This window comes from Condylura cristata, unplaced genomic scaffold (assembly GCF_000260355.1).
Source record: "Condylura cristata isolate star-nosed mole 26May11 unplaced genomic scaffold, ConCri1.0 scaffold00011, whole genome shotgun sequence".
Lineage (NCBI taxonomy): Eukaryota > Metazoa > Chordata > Mammalia > Eulipotyphla > Talpidae > Condylura > Condylura cristata.
The window spans coordinates 20440382-20462511 of NW_004567112.1; the positions used below are offsets into that span (position 1 = coordinate 20440382).

General features: G+C 53.0%; 1 protein-coding gene across 1 annotated transcript in view; it reads left to right on the forward strand.

Moving 5' to 3' along the window:
- Positions 1 to 304: 304 nt before the first annotated feature.
- The window catches only part of SLIT1 (slit homolog 1 (Drosophila)), a 140249-nt gene continuing 118423 nt past the window's right edge, over positions 305 to 22130 (forward strand). The window contains exons 1-3 of the mRNA XM_004680582.2: positions 305 to 748; positions 20663 to 20734; positions 22031 to 22102. Of these exons, the coding sequence (XP_004680639.1) occupies positions 552 to 748; positions 20663 to 20734; positions 22031 to 22102 (341 nt within the window). The 5' untranslated portion in view covers positions 305 to 551. The remainder of the gene's footprint in view (positions 749 to 20662; positions 20735 to 22030; positions 22103 to 22130) is intronic.

A 22130-nucleotide genomic window follows, 5' to 3' on the forward strand; every position in this document is an offset into this window, starting at 1 on the left:
GCGCGCCTCCCGGGTTTCACCTCTGAAATAGTACTCGGCTCGGCAGCCGCCGAGTGGTGGTCGGGAGGCGGGGGCGGAGGGGGCTGCTTGTTGGCTGCCGGGGGGAGGGCGGGGAGGAGTCTGGCCCTGGATGTGTGCTTTTCGATTGATGGATGACTGCCGGGTAGGAGCGGGCGTGCGGGTGTGAGTGTGTGACTGTGCGTGTGTGTGTGTGTGTGTGTGTGTGCGCGCGAGGTGCGTGCGCGCGCGGGGCCTGCCCATTTTCCTTCTCGCAGCAGTCAGTTGGGAGCTGGAGGGAGGGAGAGGGAGACGCAGCCAGCGAGAAAGCGGAGAGGAGACGAGCGCCCTCCGCCCAAGGCGCCCTCCTCAGTCCGCACACAGGCGCCGTCGCTTGGAGGAGCAAGGTGCCTCCCAGCCCGCAAGGGCGCAGCGCGCAAGCCCGCGGTCTTTTCGGTGGCTCTGCCTCGGGACTGCACCTGGAGGCGGCCCCGGACGGGGATGGTCAACGGCTGTCGCCGTCTGGTGCACAAGCGGGACGCGGTGAGGGCACCATGGCGCTGATGCCCTGGAGGGGACCCTCGGCGGGACTCTTCCGGCCAGAGCTCTGGCTGCTGCTGTGGACAGCCGCGTGGCACCTGGGTGCCACTGCGTGCCCCGCCCTCTGCACCTGCACGGGCACCACGGTGGACTGCCACGGCACAGGGCTGCAGGCCATCCCCAAGAACATCCCGCGGAACACAGAGCGCCTGTGAGTACCGCGGTGCCCTGGCCTCCAGGGAGCCTCACGCTTCCCCTCCCACCCAGAAGGGTTTCAGAGCTGGGAGTGGGGACAGGGCTGGGGGGTGGGGGGGCTGCTCAGCAGCCAGTGGACTGGTCAGTGTCCGCTGGGGTTCTTCCCCAGTTGAGAGCCAGGAGAAGACTGGTTCTTTCCCAGTTGAGAGCCAGGAGATTCACAGGGCCCCAGGCGGGGTTGTGGCTCCAGCCTCACACCTGCACCCAGCTCAGCACTCGCAGGCCCTTCCCTGTGCGCCAGCACTTTATTCCTCGGGGTGCCAGAAACCTTCCTGGCACCCAGGAGGGAAGCTCCCTCACTTGCATGGCACAATGTCTCCTTTTGGGCACGTTGGGGCTTGGGCTGTGTCCTGAGCAAGCTGTGTGGATTTGTGCTCTGAGAACTAGGAGGCTGGTGGTGGGGGCAAGGTGGGATGGAGCTGAAGTTCGAAAATCTCCTTCCTCTCCATTGTCCCTCCCCCCCCCCCAGACTTAAGAATTCTTCCCTTGCAGGTGTCAGGCCTTGACCCCTACCTCCACCCAGCCATCCCGGACCCAGGCAGACAATGGGACCTGAGAGCTTTGGGTTGGGGACTGGGGGTCCCAGAGATGGGTAGGGAGGACCTGGACTGTGAGCCCTGTGAGTAATGGGAGATCAGGAGCTTCAGCGGAAGATAGGAGGTTAAATACATTGACCGTGACAAGTCATAAAAGCATCATGTTCTCTTCTGCATTCTTGAGGATACAGCTTTTTCTAGAGCGTTGCAGCGGGTGTATGTTAGTGTCTCTGTGTGTACAGATGCCTATGTAGATCGTTTCCTAGGGTTCTCCGGCGGGGTGTGTGTCTAGGTACCAGGAAGCCCTGGTGTCCCTGATGCCACCTCAGGGGTGACAGTCCCTGCACATTGGCTGTGCATGTAGCTCTTTGTGCAGCCTGCAGAAGTGACTGCTAAGGAGGTGTCTGAGCTGGACTTTGGGGAAGGTTGCCAGTTCCTTTGAGACCTGCCTACTCTTCTCCCCCACACTCTGGGGCACCATGGTGGCACTCAGGAAAGGCAAACTTATTTCTATAACTGAATGGCTGAAGGCTTCCAGCCATTCAGAGACTGACGTCTGACCCAGGAGAGAATATCTCCTGAACCAAACTCTGTACCAAGGTCAGCAATTAGTGAGCACACATGTGCCCCAGACTTGTCTTGGCCACGCCTGGAAAATTCCCATGGAGGATTCAGAGAATTTGCAATCTAAAAAGGAACCAGTGTGTGTGTGCGTGTGTGTGGGGCATGTGTGTTGTGGGGCTGGGGAGAGGCGCTGGCTGCCTGGAGAGTTGGGCCAAACCGAGTTCCTTAGGGCAGTCTGTGTTTCATCCTGTGCGGGCCTGGGGAGGGACTGAGCCCCAGAAACCCAGCCAGAGGAGCCCTGAGGCTGCAGGCCACCACGCTCACACCTGCTCCCTCTGGACCGACTCCCTGTTCCTCTGCCTTGCCCACGGGGGCACTTCTGTAGCTGTTACCCTGGTAGCAGCCGAGCACATTAGCCCCTCTCCTTTGCTTTTGGATCCTGGGCCTTGACTACGTCATCTCCTTATTCCTTGCTTTTGCGTCACCTTTAATTTTGAGGACGTTGTCTTTTTTGACTTTCGTGAACTCTGTAGGTCTCTTGCCATCAAATGGGATGGAAATGTATCTAGTGCAGAGGCTCCAAGCTCAACTCAGCTATTTGCTGTGTGGCCTTGGGCATGTTTCTTAATTTCTCTGAGCCTTGGTTGTTTTCGATCATGAACATGAGGGCTGCTGCTACATAAGGTCTCTGGGGCTTGTGAGGACTGAGGTAATGCAGAGAAGTACCTGCTACCCCAGGACGCTCGCTGACGAGAACCATGACAGGTAGCCCCTACTTTTTGGAGTTTGCTTTAAGCCCCCTTGCTTTTGTGAAAGACCCAGGATAGCATTTTCTCTTGTGAACTAAAAGATTTTCCAAGAGGATTTCCGCTTGTATGACAAAAGCACAGAAGTGCTCAGCATTCATTTTGCAACAGTTGTCACAGAGGCACTGGCACTCCCAGCCGCCAGAGCAGCACCCCGGAACCACTTCACACAGGCTGCATATTGATCACGTCATTCCTGCTTTTACAATATGTTAGTGCTATTTTAGGTTTTATGTGTTACTTGGTGGGCTATTTTGGGGGTCTGGGAACACTCAAAAAATTTCCATACAAATTAATGGAAATTGCTTCTTTGCCTTATGCATTTCCACTTAGGAAAGGCTTCATAAGCATGCTCTCCTTTTGGGGGCCCTTCCTGGTGATGCAAGGGGTTAAAGCACAGCACTATGAAGCTGTCACAGCCACTGCAGCAGTAGTTCGATCCCCAGCCAGGGAGGTGACCCACCTGGTGCAGCAGACCTCTCCTGTCTCGCCTGCTGCTCCCCTCAGCAGTGTGTTTCAGTTCATCTGCCTGTTCTGCTTCCCATTCTGTTTCTGGTGAACCCCTTACCCCACCTTGCACCTCTGGCCAGCACCCTGGTTCTTGTATGCACAAATAAATAAGTCTTAAAAACAAAACAAAACAGTCTCCTTTCAGCTGCTGGGGGAAGCCTGTGTTACAGCAGGCTCAGGAGAGAGCCCAGGCTATTTCATTCAGCAAATGTTTATGGAGACAGGAACTGTCCTGAATGCTGAGGCTCCAGGTGGGTGTGAGCCCACATCTGTCCTCAGGGGAGGTACCGTTCAGAGGTCTGGGCAGGGACCTTTAACCACGGGCTTTTGGGAGAGGCGCAGCTCAGCAGCCTGATGGGGTCGTGGAGGGAGAAGCGTTGGGTGATAAGCCCCTGGGTGACAGGACTTCTCAAAGACTGGGTCACTTTGTCAGGACATTTTGGGGCGCAGTAGTGCAGGCAGGATTTTGGGGGGTGGCGACACAGACAGGGAACAGGAGGGTCCAAAATCTTAAAGGTCTGAAGGGTCTGGCAGGGTGGGGCCCCAGATCAGCCCTGGGCCCAGGCTGAAACATGTGTCCTGTGGGATGTGAGGGAGCTGGAGGCTGGGAGAAGTCAGAAGGCCTTTCTCTCTGGATTTTCCCTCTGGAAGATCAGGGGTGAGTTTTGGTGGGGGTGACAGGGAACTGTGATCTGTGCTGTGTGCCAAACTTCTGGGAGGGAGAAGGATGCAGAAGCGGAGGGAGCCTGCTTTTTCCACAGGCAGCCCACATAAGAGCCATTCGAGGAAGAAAAGAACACCCTGAAAAGGAGGCGTTGTGGAGAGCCCAGGCGGACTCAAAATAACTGTGGCAAATGCGCCCTCTAATCAATATGGTGTCGTGCAGTATCAGGCCTGGGACGGTGGCTTCTTCTGACGCTGTGAAATTTTTATAGACTGCAGCTGTGCATTTGCCTTTTGTCCTCTGGGCAGCTTCTACAGCGGCCTGCGAGGCTGGCGACTTTATGATCATAGATTCTAAATTCCTGGTCTGCTCCCCCAGGTGGGGAGAAATTGTCATCGGTTTGTTGTGGGGACTTCTGGGAAGAGATGGTGCAGGTCCCAGAGCTGTTGAGGAAATTGGTTCAATCAGAGTGGTTGTGGGGCCGGTGGGCCGGGTGGGGAAGGGACCATGAGTGACTCACTACAGCAGAACAATTAAATACGGAGTGAGGAGTGGACGCCTCCAAAGAGCTTCATCTCTTTGAAGGACTCAGGCTCTGGGGGAACCAGCTCTGGCCACTCTTAATTGCATTTCCTTCACTCAAGGATCTTGATTTTCAGTTTTTTTTTTTTATTAAAAAAATCTTCTGGATTAGTGTCCAGGAGAGAATGACGAGAGTTCAGAATGTGTGGCCACCCCCTCCCTCCTTCTCCCCTTCTCTGCTCCACCCTTCCACCCACCTGCCACAGATTCCCCTGTGGGTACAGGGTGCAGAGAGGAGAGAGGCCAGAGGCTGGAGAGTTAGAGAGAGGCCTGAGGAAAGCTTGCCGGCCAGGCCTATTCTGCTCCCATTTCGCCTCTGCTGTCCACCAGGGCAGCAGGAAGAGCTCTCTGCCACACTCTGTAGAATACATGATCATGCCTCCCGGCCAGGGTGGCCACTCCCAGGGTCCCTGCCTGCTCTTTAGACCTGTAAGTCCTAGGCCTTCTTCTGGCTCATCTAGAGGCCCATTCAACAGGGCTGGGGGGCGACGCCCTACAGAGTCCAGGGCAACCAAGGATGATTGACAGGGGCCTGCTTAGGATTCCACATGATGGCTGGATGGCGGCTATGGGGCCAGACTGAAGCCATGGGACCTGCAGTGGAGCCCTGCATCGGCGACCAGCGGGGCTCGAGTCTCGGGGCCGGCTGACTGCCGGGCTCTGGCTGGCTGGGGGTAGGGCCCCTGTGCGAGACCCAGCTTCCCCACCTGTGAAAGGGATAATACAGCTTAGTAGGTTGATGGTGAGGGCTAAGTGAGCACATGGCTGTGTCCCTTCACCTCAGGGGAGAGGGATACCTATCCTTTGCAAGGATTCATCACGCTGTGTGTGTGTGTGGAGATGCTTTGCAGCTCAAACAGTAGATGATGTTATTATTATTTTTTATTATTTGAGAAGCTCAAACTAAAGCTTTGATGGCTCAGCTGAGGCAGGGGACAGCCCGGGAGGGAAGCATTGGAGCACTGAGCCTGCTGCCTGCCCCTGTCTTGGAGCGTGGTGGCTCAGAGGGTTTCTTCCCCATTTTACCCCTGTTCTTGGGGGTTGGAGATGGTTGGTGGCATGGCTCTGGAGCCAGACTGTCTGGGGTTTTAGCCCTACGCTGCCACTCCACAGCTGGGGGGACCTCGGGCATGCTATGGGCTTTAGTTCACTCATTCAACAGATAGCTATCTAATGAGTGTCTGCATCTCTATGGCTGAATGGTGTCGCACTGAAACCGAAACCGCCGGGCTCTCTCAGGTTTAGTCCAGCGGGAGGGACTGGGGGGCGGGTAGACATGAATGACATAATATGAGAACAAACCTGTAATTGCAAGCTGGGATAAGTGCTCTGGAGGAAAGTGTGACTTCTCAGAACCCCCATTTCCTTGTCCATAAAGTGGGGCTGATGACAGGACCTGCTTCGAAGGTGGCCGTAAGGATTAAATGCGGTGATGCTGGGAGAAGCACTTTGCCCTGGGCCTGGCACACAGCAAGTGCCCAATAAATGGTAGAGTTATTATTTGTTATTAAGGTGAAGAGAATTGCAGAGACGTGAAAGGAATTTGGGCGCCACTCAATGCTGGGTCTTGCGCGCCACGGCTCCCCTCTTCCCTCTCCAGGCAGCCTCGGTGGTGCTTTGGATCCGTGCTCTGGATCCCCTGGGGACCCCTCTGAGAGGCAGGGCGCTGGCTGTGGTGGCCCAGGCTTCCCACGCTGCCCGCAGGCCGGCGGAGCTCCTGGGGGCCAGGGAACAGCGGCGGCAGCGCCTGCATTATTGGAAGCAGACGGGCTCTTGGCGGACTTGCCGCCTCCAGTTCTGTGCCGGCATTAGCAGCTCCGCAGGGCTCTTGCTTAATGGGATTTTCTTCCCAAATGCTGTAATTATCGCCATACAAATACTTATTACCCAGAGCAGATGACGGCCGGGCCTTGGGCAGTAGCCAGGGAGCTGGGCTGCGTTGGGGTGGAGAATTGGCTCCTCTTTTTGACGAGCTCCAGGCCCCCTCCCCTCCTTTCTGGAGCCCGGCCTGTGGGGGACAAACAGCTGTTGGTTACCTGCCTGGAGCCCAGTGCCTGAGGTCCAGGCTGCTAGCCTGCCTTTGGAGCGTGTGGCTGGGGGGAGGAAAGGTCTGTCTGGGGAAGAACAAACGAGCAGGGCTGTCTGTATGCCCTGGCACACGGTGGCCGCCTCACGGCACTGGTTGGGAGGGTCCTGTGTGAATCCTGGCTCTCTGTGGGAGGCCTCAAGGGCTCACGTGTGACTTGATTTCCTCAGCTGCAAAATGGGTCAGCGACAGAGCTTCCCTCTGGGACTGTGAATGCAAACCAAACACTCCATGTAAAGAGGCCAGAGTAATGTGCCAGGAAGTTATCCTCATGTCAGAGGTGACAGGGGGCTGGAGGTTCAGCCCGAGTCAAGGCTCTGTAGTGACTGGGCACGTGGAGTTTGAATGGGGCCTTGAAGTTTGGCCAGGACTTGGGTGAGTAGAGAGGTGAATTGAGGATAGGGAATTTAGGGGCATTCAAAAGGCTTGTGCCATTTTGGGGGAAAGAAGGGGAGGACAGGCCCAGCTGTTGAAGTGACCATTTGCATTGGTGGGTTCTGTGAGGGGAGATTAAGTAAATAGGTGGGCCCTGGGCCAGGGGTGGAGGTACGGGGGAGTCATCAAGAGGTAGGGGGTGTCTGTGTAGTTTTTTATTAAAACCTTTTCTTTACTACTCAGAGCTTTTTAATAAATCTACAGAGTTGTCTAGACATCACCACAATTCAATTTTAAAATACTTTCATCACCCCAAAAGATTCCTTGTGCACACTGTAACACAATTTTTAAATTGTGCAATAATTTCAAATGTATGGAAATTTGCAACAGAAGTGGCAGGAACTCTTCTAGATGTTCATCCAGATTCAAAGCTTTCTATTTTTGTTCTTTTGCTTTACTATATCTTATACACACACACAAATGAATTTTTTCTGAACCTTTTAAGTAGAGGTTGGAGACTTCTAGTTTTTTCGACTAAATATCTCTAAGTGTGTTTTCTAAGTAAATAAGGCTACCTCATCAGAAAATGTAACATTGGTTCAGCACTATTATCTCATTTATATTTGAATTTCATTAGTTGTCCCCAAAATGTCTTTTAAGATTCTTCTTTTTCCAGGTCCACAGTCCAGTCAAAGATCACACATGGCATTTATAAGTCCTGGTTCTTTATATTTAATTTGGCCTAACTCCTGGACCGTTCTTTCTTTCCCTTGACCTTAACATTTTGAAGCATAGAGGTCAGTTATTTTGTAGAATTTCCCTCAACTTGGCATCATCTGCTCTTTTCTCATGAAGTTGGGTATTTTCGGCAGGAGTTTCACTGTGTGACATGCTTCCCTCACTGGATATGTGATGTCTGTTTGTTCCAGCGTTTGGTGACTCTAGTGATTTGGGCGGGGGGAGATACTTTGAGGCTAGGTAAACGGTCTGTTGCTTGTCAAACTTTCACGCATTTTTTGGGGACTCGCTGATGAGAAGTTTCTACTCCATCATTTCTTCTATTTATTAGTTGGCATTCTGTTGTAGAAAGAAGTTCCCCTTCTCCACCTGCCTGTCCATCTGTCTGTAATGGTATGCATTTGCAGACTACTCTTTCATACATTGGGTTATAATTCGTCACTACATTAATTTGATGTTTGGAGTGTCCTGCATTTGGCCAGTAAGAGATAAATGCTTCTGGGACCGTCTGGCAAGACCCTTTCAGCACTTGTTCCCAGGGGCTTTGAGTGGAGAGTGATGAGTGCAAGATGGGATAGCCCTGCTTCGGGGTAGGAGAAAAGGGACATATGAAGTGGCAGTGGGGTTGCTGCTGGGTATGCTGATTGTGATGTTTGCTTTCTGTGACATGTATATTTAATATGTTTTCAAAAATAAAAATTTCAAAAATAAAGCTTCAAGCAAGAGTTGCCATATTCCCCTTACCCAGTTAATCTTGCTAACATCTTTTATAACCATAACTTGATTGTCAAAACTGTGAAGTCAACATTGTCTAAGACTTAACTAAGCCACAGACTTTGCCAGATTTCACCATTGTTCCCATTAATGTCCTTCATCCATTCCAGAATCTTATCCAGGATTCCAATTTGCGTTTAGTTGTATATCACCTTCGCCTCCTTCAATTTGATAGGGCCTTCGCCTCATCTTGCTTCCCATGACCTTGGCATTCTTGAAAAGAATAGTTATTCTTTGTAGTTATTTCTTTGTAGTTTGTTTTCTTTATTACCTTAAGGTTTTGCATCTTGGGTAAGAATGTCAGGGAGGTGATGTGCTCCTCTGGGGTCTTCTTATCAGGGGGGTAGATGATGTAGATAATCTCATGACTGGTGATGGTAACCTTGATGGTTGAGATGGTGTCTCCCAGATTTCTCCACTGTGACATTACTATCCATTTACAATTAATAAGCATTTGGGGGAGATTCTTTGAGGCAATGCAATATCCTTTTTGTCCTCAAATTCTCACCTACTAATTTTAATATCTATTAATGGATCTTGCCTGCAACCATCATTATCCAATTTTGATTTTCTATTTCCCTTATTCCTTCTTCATTTATTAATTGAAATTCTTCTGTAGGAAAGAATATTTTACTGCTTTTTAAGAAGGTAGTTGATGGGTACCTTGGGTGTTGAATCCTGAGGGCAGGGATTGTCTCATATATTCTTGCATCCCTCTTGCCTGGTACAAAGTAGGGGCTCCAGAAAGGTGTGGATGATTGATGAAGTATATGTATAACAAACTTTTGATAAGACATATCTTGGTTCTGATTTTTTGCTTTAGAAAATATGATGATGCTGGTAGACTTAGTAACGGTTCCCAAAGATGTCCACATTCGAATCACTGGAACCTGTAAATCTGTTACCTTAGAGGAAAAAAGGGACTTTGTAAATGTGATTAAATTACGGTTCTTGAGATTAGAGATGACCGTGGGTTACCTGGGTGGGCCAGTGGGCAGGGGGATCAGAGTAAGTGGTAGCAGATGTGACGATGGCAGCAAGAGAGGGTAGTGCTGGGTAGAAGGGCCACGAGCCAGAGAAAGCAGGAGGCTTGCGGACACTGAAAAAGGCAAGGAAATTGATTCTCTCCCAGAGTCTCCAGAGAGGAAGGTGCTTTGCCAACACCTTGACTTTAACCTAGTGCGGCTGATTTTGAACTTCTGATGTTGTCCCGTAAGACTGTAAATATGCGTTATTTTAAGTCACTAAGCATGTGGCAGTTGGTGAAACTATTACACTCCTTATGGAGTCATTTTTGGAGTTGGGGAGCTGGGTCCTTGGGTTCATCCTGGGAAAGTTTCCCCCAGAGCTCCCCTTTCAACGCACGCGGTGAGTTCCCCAGATGAGTTTCTCCAGGAGATAAAGATGTTATATTTAAAGAGCAGGTTTATTAGGAAAAGTGACAGAAGAATAAAGGGCACTTGCATAGCCAACAGTGGGCAGAAAGAGCGGCCCCGAAAGGGACAGGCTTGCTGAGCGAGGCCTGGATGGTCATGGGCGAGGCCTTAAGGGAGCTGCCTCTGCTGGGGGCGGGGGAGGTCAGTGAGAAGCACTGCATGATGCAGGTCACGGGCGGGGGGCCAGGCTGCTGCCTGCAGAGGGAGAGAGCTGGCGAAGAGATGCACCTGTGGACAGGTGGGCAGCAGGACTGCAGCTCCGTGCACCTGTGGACAGGTGGGCAGCAGGACTGCAGCTCCGTGCACCTGTGTACTCTTCTTCTCTTTGGGAGGACTCACTCCTTTGCGGAGTGGTCTGTTTGCTACTGATTTTGGATAACTATGTAAAATTTGAAAGGGACTGGGGGATCTACAGTGGCCCTCAGTCTCCTCTGGTCTGTGCCCTCAGACACTAACAGCATGACACTTTGCTTGGGCTTGTTCCTTGGAGCCTAAGGATTTTTGATTCCTATAGCTGGGTCAATGACTCTGTTACACCCTGTATTCCCACCTCCAGCTCCTGGCATTGTGTGAGCCAGGTTTCTGCTCTTGTGGCACCTCCTTTCTAACTTTTCGATCCTTATCCTCCATCACTTACAGTCAGGAGGCTGCTCCAGAGGTTCACTCAGGAGAGGAAGCAGGCCTGGACCAAGGCAGAGGGTGCAGAGTGCACCTGGAAAGGGTGTGGGTACCCAAAGGCTTAGGCCTGGGAGAATGAGCTTGTGACTGGAGTAAAGCTGGTGCGGGTGACTGATCCTAGATAAAGAGCCATGAAGTTGGCTTCTGCTCTTCTGTTTGAATTGCCAATCCAAAGCTGCATGGAAAATATGACCCTCCAGGTAGGAATAGGGGTGGTTACTCTGTAGCATGTTCAGGCTGGAGAGACAGTTGGGAGCCTTGAAGGCAGGAAAGCAGAAATATCAACAGAACTGGAATCTCCCGGGGAGCTGGTGTGCAATACCGATTCCCTCGCCCAGCCCAGAAGTGCTGACTCAGCAGTCTTTGACAAAGGCCAGTTGGGTGATTTGGATTGCGGGAGGTACCCAGGACACAATTTGGGAACTACTGTGTGGTACCTGGTTTCCTGTGCAGAAAATACATCCTTCCAAGACCCACCCCTCTCCCCCACCCCAAGGGCAGGAGGAAGGGAGGTGGTGGGAGGCAGGGGATCTCTGGCCCTGTGTTTTTTTTTTTTTTTTGATTCATACAGAACTGGGGTACAGGCCAGAGGCTCAGGGGTGGTGAGAGGCTTCACCAGAGACAGAGTGGGGAGCAGAACAGGCAGATTGAGGAAGTACACTTCTGAGGGGAGCGGCGGGTGGGTCAGGAGAGGTCTGCTGTGCCATGTGGGTCACCTCCGGGGTGGGGATTGAACTTATGCTGAAGTGGCTTTAGTTTCTCAGTGCTGTGCTTTAACTGGCTGTCCCACCAGGGAGGGCCCGGCCCTGTGTTTTACACAGGGATGCACTGGCCAACGTTGTGAATCGAGCCTGGGCTGGGCAGCAACTCCCAAAGCTGGAGGAGCCTCAAGTTGGGAAGGGGGGCTGGGTGTGCAGAGAGCCGCCAGTCTGTCTGAGGATGAGGTCCAAGGAAAGCTTCTGGAACTGTGATTGGGGGTCACTGGCAAAGCTGGACAGACCGGTTTCCTGTGAGAAGTAGAAGGCCGGAGGCAGATGGTCTAGAGCGAGTAGGTGGAGAGTGGAAGTTTCGGCAGTTTCAGAGGCGAGAACAAGTCTGGGAGCTCTTCTGGGGAGCCCGATCAGGGCAAGTGGTTTGCAGGGGAGCCCCAGGAGGGTGTGGGAGCCCATGGTGAAAAAGAGGAGCCTGAGAGGAGCTGAGGCGGAGAGTGGCGAAGAGGGAATCCTGATGGTGTGGGGTCACCACTGAGAGTCCCTGACCAAGACACTTCAGCCACCTCTGTGCTTAACTGTCCTGGCAGGAAGTATCACTGCTGCTTGGCAGAAAGACGTTCACAGAGGGGAGCCTTCCGCCAGAGGCCAAACGGCTGAAGAATGGGTGTGCTGAGATCCCTGGGTTTGAGGCTCTGAGCTGTGTTTGAGTTTGTTTTTGAGTTTGACTAAGCTCCAGACAAGGCCTAGCTTCTATTATTCATTCATTTGTCAGACATTCATTCAGCAATTACAGCACCCCTTCAGGGCTTAGCATGGGAACCAGAAAGGCGAACTGGTTACAGTGGGGCCCTCCCTGCTCTTGTTTACTGGATGGACCCAAATTGCAGCTGGCATGTGGAGGGGCATCCGCTGGTGGGTGGGGGTTGGTGAGCAGAGTTGAGGGTGTAAGGAGATGGTATTGCAGGCAGAGGTCTGGGACCTGGGTGGGCAGTGAGTGGGAAGCTGGCAGGGAATGGACACAGAAGGCTGGTAGCTGTGTGGGGTCCCTTCGTTTTGAAGTAGACCCAGACCTGGGAGGGGATTGGCGAGGGTGAGGCTGGGCCTCTGTGGTGAAGGGCCTGGGGTACGATTGAGCCTCAGAACAGAACACAGCATGAGTTGGGGCTAAGAGCTGCACCCTGTCCACTTCACATCTACAGAATAGCTCCTATTAAAAAAAAAGAACAAAACGACACCAGGGCCCTCCCTGGTGGTGCAGTGGGTTAGGACGGGCGCAGCACTGCAAGTGGCCACAGCTGCTTCAGTGCGAGTTTGATCCCTGCCCGGGAGGTGACCCACATGGCGCGGCAGACCTCTGGTAGACTGTTTCTGGGGCTGAAAAATGGTGGAGTCACTGTGGAAAATAATATATTCCTCTAAAAATTAAACAAGAATTACCATTTGATCCAATAGTTCTTCTTTTGGGTATTTATACAAAAGGAACGAAAGCAATGTCTCAAAGATATTTGTACATCCAGTTCATAGACGAATGAAGAAATAAAACTGTGTATGGAACACATGGAATATTAGTCAGTTTTAAAAAGTAAGGGCATTTGGACACATGCCATAACATGGATGTATCTTTCGGACATTATGCTAAGTAAAATAAGTGAATTACAAGAAGACAACACTACATGATTGCATTTATATGAGGTACCTTGAATTGTGAAAATCAGGAGACAGAAAGTTAGCATGTGGTTGCTGGGGGAGGATGGGGAGCGTGGGGGAGGGGCGGAGGCATTGTTTAGTAGGTCCAGAGTTTCAGTTTGCAAGATGGAAGAGTTCTGGAGATCTGTCCTGTGCCAATGTGAATATACTTAATGCTACTAAACTGTCCATGTAAAAATGGTTGAAACAATACATTTTGGTTATGTGTCTTTACCACAATTGAAACTTAAAGAGCTGGATCCTGGCATCAAGACCTGCCAGGGTTCAAGCCTTCCCTCCTCAGCGGTGCCAGTTGGCTGATCTTGGGCAAGTTATTTAAATTATTGGTGCCTCAGTTTCCTCATCTGTAAAGGAGGATAAAAAAATCTTTGAGACAGGTAAGAGAGGTGTAAGTGAGCTGGCTGGGTTGTCTTTGTGCAGGTTTCCCGCACGATCTAAAATTAGAACAAACCTGTGAAATTTTCATAAGCAAAAATGGCATAAATTGAAATGCAATTACCATTAACTTAACGGGAAAATGTTGAGCATTCCCGGATTTTAAAATAACCAACCAAATGATACTAAACTAGCACTAACATGCCGTAGAAGCAGGAGTAATAGGATGAACACACAGCCTCATGCCGTGCTGCTGGGGAGGGGCGGCAGGGTCACTGGCTGCTCTGGGGGCCGCTGCTGCTGAGCAGATTTGAGCTCTGGGTCACGCTTCCCCTTCTGTCATAAAAGCAGACTCCTCTTCAGGTTTGTGAGAACAGGTACTAATGCAGGTCTTTTGTGCAACCACAGTGGTCTAAAATGAACTTCCGAAAGGCAGGAGATACCTGTACTAGATACAAGGAGATACCTGTTGCTAGAAGACAGCCAAGGAGGCAGGTTGGGTCTCTGGGAACATCCGCGTGGAGAGGGCTCAGATCTGTCTGGGCTTGGCGCCCTGACTACTGTGGAGTTTCTTTCTTTTTTTTAAGATTTATTATTTATTTGTGCATACAGAACTAGGGTACAGGCCAGAGGCACAGGGGCGGTGAGAGGATTCACCAGAGACAGAGTGGGGAGCAGAACAGGCAGACTGTTGAGGCACACTGCTGAGGGGAGCAGCAGGCGGGTCAGGAGAGGTCTGCCACGCCATGTGGATCCCCTCTGGGGCAGGCGGGGATCGAACTCATGCGGAAGCGGCTTTAGCTTCTTGGTGCAGTGCTTTAACCCTCTGCGCCACTAGGGAGGGCCCTGTCTGGGGTTTCTTGACTCATTCCATCCAGGAGTGAAGGAGGTTCCAGTGCTGGTTGTTGCCAGACCTGTGAGTTCTGCTGGGGAGTAGGAGGAGTCTCTGATTGTGCCCTGCCAAGGCCTGAGGCCTGTGCAGAGGCTCAGTGGGCTGTGGAGAGCATGCAGCAGGCTTAGGGGCAGGATTGCTCATTGAGCTATGTTCCGTGGACACCTACTGCGTGTCAGGTGCGTGCCAGGCTGCCTCACAGTGAGCAAAGCAGATATGACCTCCCCTCACAGTCTCACAGAGGAGACTGGCCTTCCGCAAAGGACTTTGTGTGGAACACACTCCAATTCACGATCCCAGCTCTGGCGACACCTGCATGGACCCCAAGGAAAACTGGTTCAGAGCAGGAGACGTAGAGAGAGGTCTGTTCAGAGTGAGCCAGCTGTGTTGGAGGGCCAGTGAGGACCAGAGGCCTGTTCTAAGAGGCCCCAGCGAGCCCTGGGCTGTTCAGGTCGAGGAGAAGCAGAGTGGCTGAGACCCTGTGGGCTGGTGTTTTCCTTTAAAGGACATGAGGAAAAAAACAGTCTTTTAACCCGTGGGCTACGGGAGATTGACACTTGCACAGCAGCGTCTCTATGGGGGGACCTTTTCTTGTACCTGTTCACTTGGGGAAAACATCTCTTAATTAGTATGTTTTGGGGGAACTTGAGGGAGCCTGGCGGAGCAGGGAATGAAAAGCCCACTCAGCCTAATGTTATTTGAAATATGTCAGCTTTCATGCAAATTTGTCCTGGAGTTCAAGACCCACGGAAATGTGTGTCAGCGGCCCTGTGCTGTGTTTGGCCCAGGGTCAGAATAATGAGCAAAAGCTGACACAGCTTGTGCCCACCGGAGTTCATACTCGTGTGTGACATAGCTGTGAAGGAAGCCCCCAAGTCACCCCTGTTTTGTGCTGCAGAGGAGGGGCTTGGGGCTCCTAGTTGGGCTGCACGGGGAGGGGAGGTGTGACAGAGTGGAAGGAAAAGTTGGAGTGCATTGGGCAGAGCACACGAAGGGCCGCCCAGGGCCCAGGGTGGGGGGCTGGCAAGCTCCGAGGCAGGCCAGGCGCTCCACCGGAGGGAGGGAGGGAGGGGATCAGGCCAGGCCGGCCTTGTAGCTCATGCTAAGATTTTTGTCTTGATTCCAAGAGCGATGGGGATTCATTGAAGGGCTTAAGTGGGGAGTGACATGATCAGATTTGCATCTTGAAAAGATCACTCTGGCTGTGGTTTGGAGAACACATTGGAGGGGAGCCAGAGTGAATGTGGGGAGCCTGGTGAAGCGGTTCCTCAGGACGGCAGGCACGCGGCTGGCCAACCTGCAGTCTGGGGTGTTCCGCCCACCCGCAGGTCCCTCTGCTGCTGTCAGGGTGGTGGTTGAGTAGGGAAATTCTTCCCTCCTTCAGTAACCGGTCCGATTCTGCAGCTTCTGCGCCATGGGTCTGCCCTAGGTATATGAGCTTTCACAGGATAGAGCCGAGGGCACAGTTCCCCAGCCCAGACGGTCTCTCTCACAGTGGAGGGTGTGTGTGTGTGTGTGTGTTTACATTCGAGACCGGCAGGAAGGGATTCAGAGCATCCCTCGCCCTGCCCCACCCCTGCCCCACCCGCCTCACTGCCGCATGGCTGCTGCCGGAATGTTCTGGTCCCGGGGAAGCAGCAGCAGGAGTGGCTGGAGCCCTGAGTAGGACACGCTTGGAAGGCTCACGGAGCCCCCAGAGTACCCCAAGGGGGCCCAGGGGGCTTATCCTTGCCGCTCCAGGAAATCCTAGGGTTTTTCCCCGCTTTATCATGAATACCCAGGTGTTGGGGATCGGATTCTTGTTTCCTGACAGGATTCAAGAAATCTTCATGTGTTTTTGTTTTTTCCTCAGCAACTCTGCTTCAGAGGATTTTCTCCAAAATCTTTTACCATGGAGGTAGGACCACACAGCAACTGGTGGCAGTTGGGGCATCTGCCCCTCGAGTGCGTTTCCTCCTGGGGGGAAGAGTGGTGCAGAAGCCTCAGGTTGGGAGAACCGTCTTCTGGCACTGCCGCTGGGCTTCGCTCGGCAAACGCAGGGCCCACAGGCTTGCTTCTCCCTGCAGGCCTGGCGCTGCCAGGCCAGTGTCAGCCGGAGCTGAGCCTGGGGCACTGGGCTTCTACTGGCGCCCTGGTCCTTGAGGAAATCAGTTGTAGTAAAATAATCACAGCGGGCAACGCAGGTCTAGAGAGCACAGGTGTGCCCTGGGCGGTTCCTGGCGCTTTAGAAATATTAAGTCATTTAAGTCTCAAAACATCTCTCAGAGGTGGGTGTGGTCATGTTCCTCATTTTATAGAAGGGGAAACTGAGGCACAGGGAACTTGAGCTAAGTGCCCAAGGTGATACAGCCAGTAGGAGTGGAGCAGGATTCTGAAGGCAGAGTCTTAGCCACCAAGTCCCAGCCACTAAGAACATACTTAGCTCAGTCGCTGGGGGCTCCCCGTGTTATTACTTAGCACAGCTCATGGTCTTGGGTTCAAAGCTTCCAAGTCGTTTCTCAGGCCTGTTCAGGCAGGGCCACTGGCGGTGAGGGTGGAGAGTCCCTTAACGTGAGGGGTCGTGATGTTGAGCAAGAACATGGACTCACACTGACCTGGGCTTGACCTCTTCTCAGCCGTGCGGCACAGGGAAACTGCTCTACCAGTCTGTGCCTCCGTTTCTTCGTCCATAAGACAGAGACTGTGACTGACCTCGTGCGTTACTGTGAGTGTGAAGTAGACGAGACACGCTTGAGTCACACACTGCTGGGGCCCCGTCAGGAGAAGAGGTGGCCGTGAGCTCTGGCAACAAGCACCCGGGGAGCCCAGGGCGGCTCTGGAGCCTGCCTGCTTGCTCAGAAATGGCTGGGCTGCCTGAGGGCCCACCCCGCTGGGTGCTCTGGCTGCAAAGGGCTTAAGGTTACAACTGCATCTCCTGTTTCTCCCAGGCTGCTGGCCTGGGGTGGGGGTGTCTCCGTGGGGTGAGGAGGGGCTGTCCCCATGGCAGCCACTCATGGGCCACCTGTTGGAGGAATCAGGCACTGGAGAAAAATCACCTCCTCACCTCACTCCAGCAGTCTCTGCAGAAGGTTCAAGGGGAAGTGGCTGGCCCAGGTTGGAAACTTGATCTGACTGGGCTGCCCTGCTGAGGGGGAGGCCCAGGGGAGGTCAGCCTTCTCTCCTGCAAAGCAGCAGAACGCCTCGCCTCTTTAAACAGCAGCGTTCAGACCTGGAACCAAGTAAGAGCCGCCTCGCCTCGCCTCACAGAAGCTGTCCCCTGAGAGGAGGCACTTAGCTGCAGAGCTAGAGAACAAGGCTGAATGGGCAGGTGGGGGCTGGGGTGGGCTCAGCCTCCATGGACATTCTATCCTGGAGGCTGCCAGCAGGGCCTCTTGAGAGAGGGGCTGTGTTTGCTCTGCTGTCTGCACCATGATCTGCTTCTGTGTGTCCCTTTTCTTGAGTGGGGGTGGAGTAGGTGCAGAAAGGGAGGAGGCGGGATTAGCGTCCAGTGATGGTAAGCTAAGGAGTGTGTCTTGGAGTCTGCACAGTGGGGCCTGGGAGGAAGGGTTAGGAGAGAGGTGTGTCCATGTGAGAGGGCACCAGCCATCCCTGTGAGCCTCCTCCGCCCCCCTCCCCCCTTCCACCTGCCTAGGAACCCACCCTTGGGCATCCCAGAGTTCCGCTAGGGTCCTGCCTTGTTCAGACAAGTCTTAGTGTTTGTCTTTGCCTCAGTCTTGCTATCTGTAAAATGAGTACTTCTTGCAGTCAGCTGCCTTATCGACATGGTTGCCCTGGGAAGGACTGCGTGAGTGTTCTTAAAATTCATGTGAGTCTTCGTGACGTTTGACTGTGTGGTTCTGTTTCTAGGGATGTGTTCTGCGCAAATGCTGGCCAAACCTTAGGCAGAGTTGTGTATAACTGAACAGCAGGAAAGCAAGCAGGCAGGAATGGCCTGGTAACTTGATCTGTTCAACTGCGGGGAGACATCTTGGCCAGGCAGGGTCCTAAGTGGAGTGCCCAGAGGGCGTTCTTTGCTGTCATCCACCTTGTATCTTCAGAGCCTTACAAGACACTGAATAGCCAGTCTTCCATAACTATTTGTTGATTTATCTCAACTGTATCCAAAGGAAACAGGTTTGAGAGAGAATATTCCAGAATGGTAATGGGGTTGAGTTCTGGGTGATGGGTTTATGTGCAAATTTAATGTTTTCTTTGTTCTTTAGGAAACTGAAAAACATGCAATAATGTGCATCTGTTATTTTTTTTTTTAATACTTATTTATTTACACATACAAGAACTGGGGTGTAGACCAGAGGTGTAGTGAGAGGATTCACCATAAACAGAGTTGGGAGCAGAACAGGCAGATCTACTGAAATAGATTGCTGAGGGGAGCAGCGGGCAAGACAGGGGAGGTCTGCTGCACCATGTGGGTCAGCTCCCTGGCTGAGCTGGGACTGAACTAGTGCTGCAGTGGCTGGTGCTTGCTTGACAACTTGATAGCGCTGTCTTTAACCCCTGCGCTGTATCTATTATTCTAGTTTTTAAATGCAATACTTGAATAGTTTGTTGGCTTGTAAAACTATAGATATCTGGGCCCTCCCTGGTGGCGCAGCGGGTTAAAGCACTGCACTAAGAAACTAAAGCCACTTTAGCATGAGTTCGATCCCCGCCTGCCCGGGAGCTGACCCACATGGTGTGACAGACTTCTCCTGACCTTCCCGCTGCTCCCCTCAGCAGTGTACTTCATCGATCTGCCTGTTCTGCTCCCCACTCTGTCTCTGGTGAATCCTCTCACCCTCCGCATGTCTGGCCTATACCCCAGTTCTGTATGCATAAGTAAATAAATAAATATTTTTTAAAAAACAAAACTATAGATATCTTTTTGAAAGACTATAACAATGCAGAAAAGTATAAAAAAGAAACTACAGTCTCTTCAAGTCTACCACTTGGCAGTTTTGGGCAGTAACAGGCCAACAGCCCTCAGCGAATATGTTCTGTGTGCACACCTGTCTTGTGCTTTACATGGAGGTGATTATAGAACACAACTGTGTTGAAGCCCTCTTCCCTCTCACTGTCTCAGGCAGTCTTCCTTGTCAATACAGACTGAGCTGTACCATCACTCAAAGGCTGCACAGCATTCAGCCTATGGGCTGTGCTGAAAGTCAACCAAACATGCTCTGTTGTCTATTTAAGCGGACAATTTTTGCCTTTATAATCAGTGCAGACATACCTTTATAATTAAAATGACCCCAAACCCCTTGTGGTTTGGGTTTGAAGATGGATGTTCCAGAGGGATGACACGAAGCAGACCAACCCCGCTGGTGGAGAGAGCTGACTTAGGGCTCCTGCTGACAGCCTCAGTGTTTGAAGCACGGTCAGGCTGCAGAAGGAGCAGATGAGGGCGCAGCCCAGGTGAGGCCAGAGCTACGTTTGCAGGGAAGAATAAAGAAAGACCTCTACGTTAAGACGAGTAGGTCACCTGGGAGGGTGTCCTCATCCTTCATTTAGGGAAGAGTCTTAGTCTGGGAATTCACCAATGTCCGTCACGTTGGAGAGGCTGCAAGGCCCTCCGAAAGATCCTGTTAGAAAAGAGGTGACGAGCAGGGAGGAAGTTTCCGCAGGGTGGGGAGCCAGGCCTGGGGAGGGGTGACAGTGTGAAGAGTCGAATGCATTATCAGCTTGTCATCTTGGGGACATAGTCTGGCCTGCGAGAAGCCTGAGCCCTAGAGCCAGATGGCCATGTGTCCTGACCCTGGTGCTGTTGACCAGCTGGTTACCGGGGAAACCACCTAGCCTCTTTGAGCCCCTCCTTACCCACTCTCCAGGCCTAGGGAAGATGGATGTAAAGTCCAGTTCCCCAGGGTCGTCTCATTCCCTGGCATGTCTGCTTTGTCCTCTCATCTCCCTCATCTTCGCCTCAGCTCAAGTCCCACTTCCTCATTCTCCTAAATGATGCGTGCTCCCCCTCTTTCCTGCCCAGGAAGTGGACAGCTTGTGTCAGCTAGATGACAGTGTTGATGTCCCCAACATATCCAAGTTCAGGACATGCTCTTTGCTTGTTTATGCCTCCTGCTAACCCTCTGAGGTGCTTATTATCCCCATTTTATGGATGTGGAAACTGAGACTCAGCCTGGATTCCGCCCGACTAGCCTCTCTAATTTTCAGATCCCAGATTCCTTCCTGTGTGACTGTCTTGTCCTGCATGGACTGAACCCTCTCAGGGCAGAGCCCCTGACTGGGTTTCCACCCTCACCCCTTGGCTCTTGCGGGTCAGACTCTGCAGCCAAGAGGTCCCAGCTTTCTGGACCTTGACACAACTTGGGGGCCCCTGGGCTTAGCAGGGAAGCACTCAGCCCCATCGGTGAGACGACAGGTTTAGGGAGGGGAGCCCGGAGCTGCAGCCTGGGCCCACTGCACCCTGGTTATCTCACCGTCTTCTTTCCATTCTCCACCAGGGAACTCAATGGCAACAACATCACCCGGATCCATAAGAACGACTTTGCGGGGCTCAAGCAGCTGCGGGTGCTGTGAGTATAGGACACTGCCCCACCCTCAGCTGGGTCTGGGGGAACGGAGGCGGGCCCTGGCTGCTGGCTGGGGGGCTGGGGGCCCGCCCCCATGGAGAGACCCCCTGAGGTGGGGGGTGGGGGGACAGGCGAGTCTTCACTCAGAGCAGCCACTGCCTCTCCATGAATGAGAAAACCAGGCCTGGGGCGGGCCCCAGGGTTGCCCGGGGAGGACCTGGGCTGGGCGAAGGGTTGGTGCCATCCCTGGGCTGTCTCCCAAGTCTCCTCAGGAATCCCTCTGTCCTCATGGGCTCAGGCTGTACCACAGACCGGGTGGCCGAAGCAGTAGAACTTAACTTCTCACCATTCTTGAGGCTTGAAGTTTAAGCTTACCGCCATGCTGTTTCCCCATGAGCTATCTTGTCCTGGCTTGCAGGCAGCTGCCTGCTCCCTGCAGCCTCACAAGGGCCCTTCTAGGCTCCAGAAACCTATTCTAAATCGGGGAAGCCCTCCCTCCCTCCTGGCGGCCCCCTGTGCTTCCCCAGGCTTCCAGGGGAAGCAGTTCGACACCTTCAGCTTCTGGAAATACAGTGGAGGAAGAGGAGTGTCTCCTAGGAGCTTCTGCCCCCTACGCACCCCAAAGCGCTGAGGACCCGAGGGCACGCATAAACCACCTGCTTGGGATGGAGAGGGGAAGAGCAGGGAGAAAAACATACTTGATTATTTCAAAATCTAACATGCACAGAGCGATCTGTTGGTGGAAAACAGTGCCCGCCCCTGGATGCTCTGGGCTTGGGGGCGCGTTGGCGGGGGGAGGTGCAGAGCGCCTCAGAGCAGGTGGCTGGGCTGGCAGCAGATGGGGCCAGGCAGAGAGGGGGTGCAGGAGAGGGGGTGTCCTCTGCCAACTGCGGCTGCTGCCTGTGTGGGCTCTGCCCAGTTGGCACAAGCTCCTGACCGCCCCCCACTCTGATCCCCCTGCTCGCCCCTTGGACACGTGCCCTGGGGGCTGAAGGAGGGCACGTGGGCCGGCCCCCAGGGCAGCCTGCTGCCTTTCCGGGCATGCCTTTGGAGGCCGACCCGGTGACCCCGGCGGCCTTCTATTGTGCAGGGACTTCAGGGGGGCCGAGGCGGGGTGAGAGGCCCAGGTGGGGTGAGAAGCTGGCTGAAGAGGCGCTCAAGCTAGGGAATTTGTGAGGCAATTTTATCAGCTCAGGCTGGGAGGAGAGTTGTGTTGTCTCCAGCACAGCTGCTGCCACTCCCTCGGGCCAGCGGTGGGTCCTGCCTCCGATAGCTGTCCTTGTCTCTTTGCTTCCCCAGGCAGCTAATGGAGAACCAGATCGGAGTGGTGGAACGGGGAGCTTTTGATGACATGAAGGAGCTGGAGCGGCTGTGAGTATCTGGGGGCACAGGCACAGGA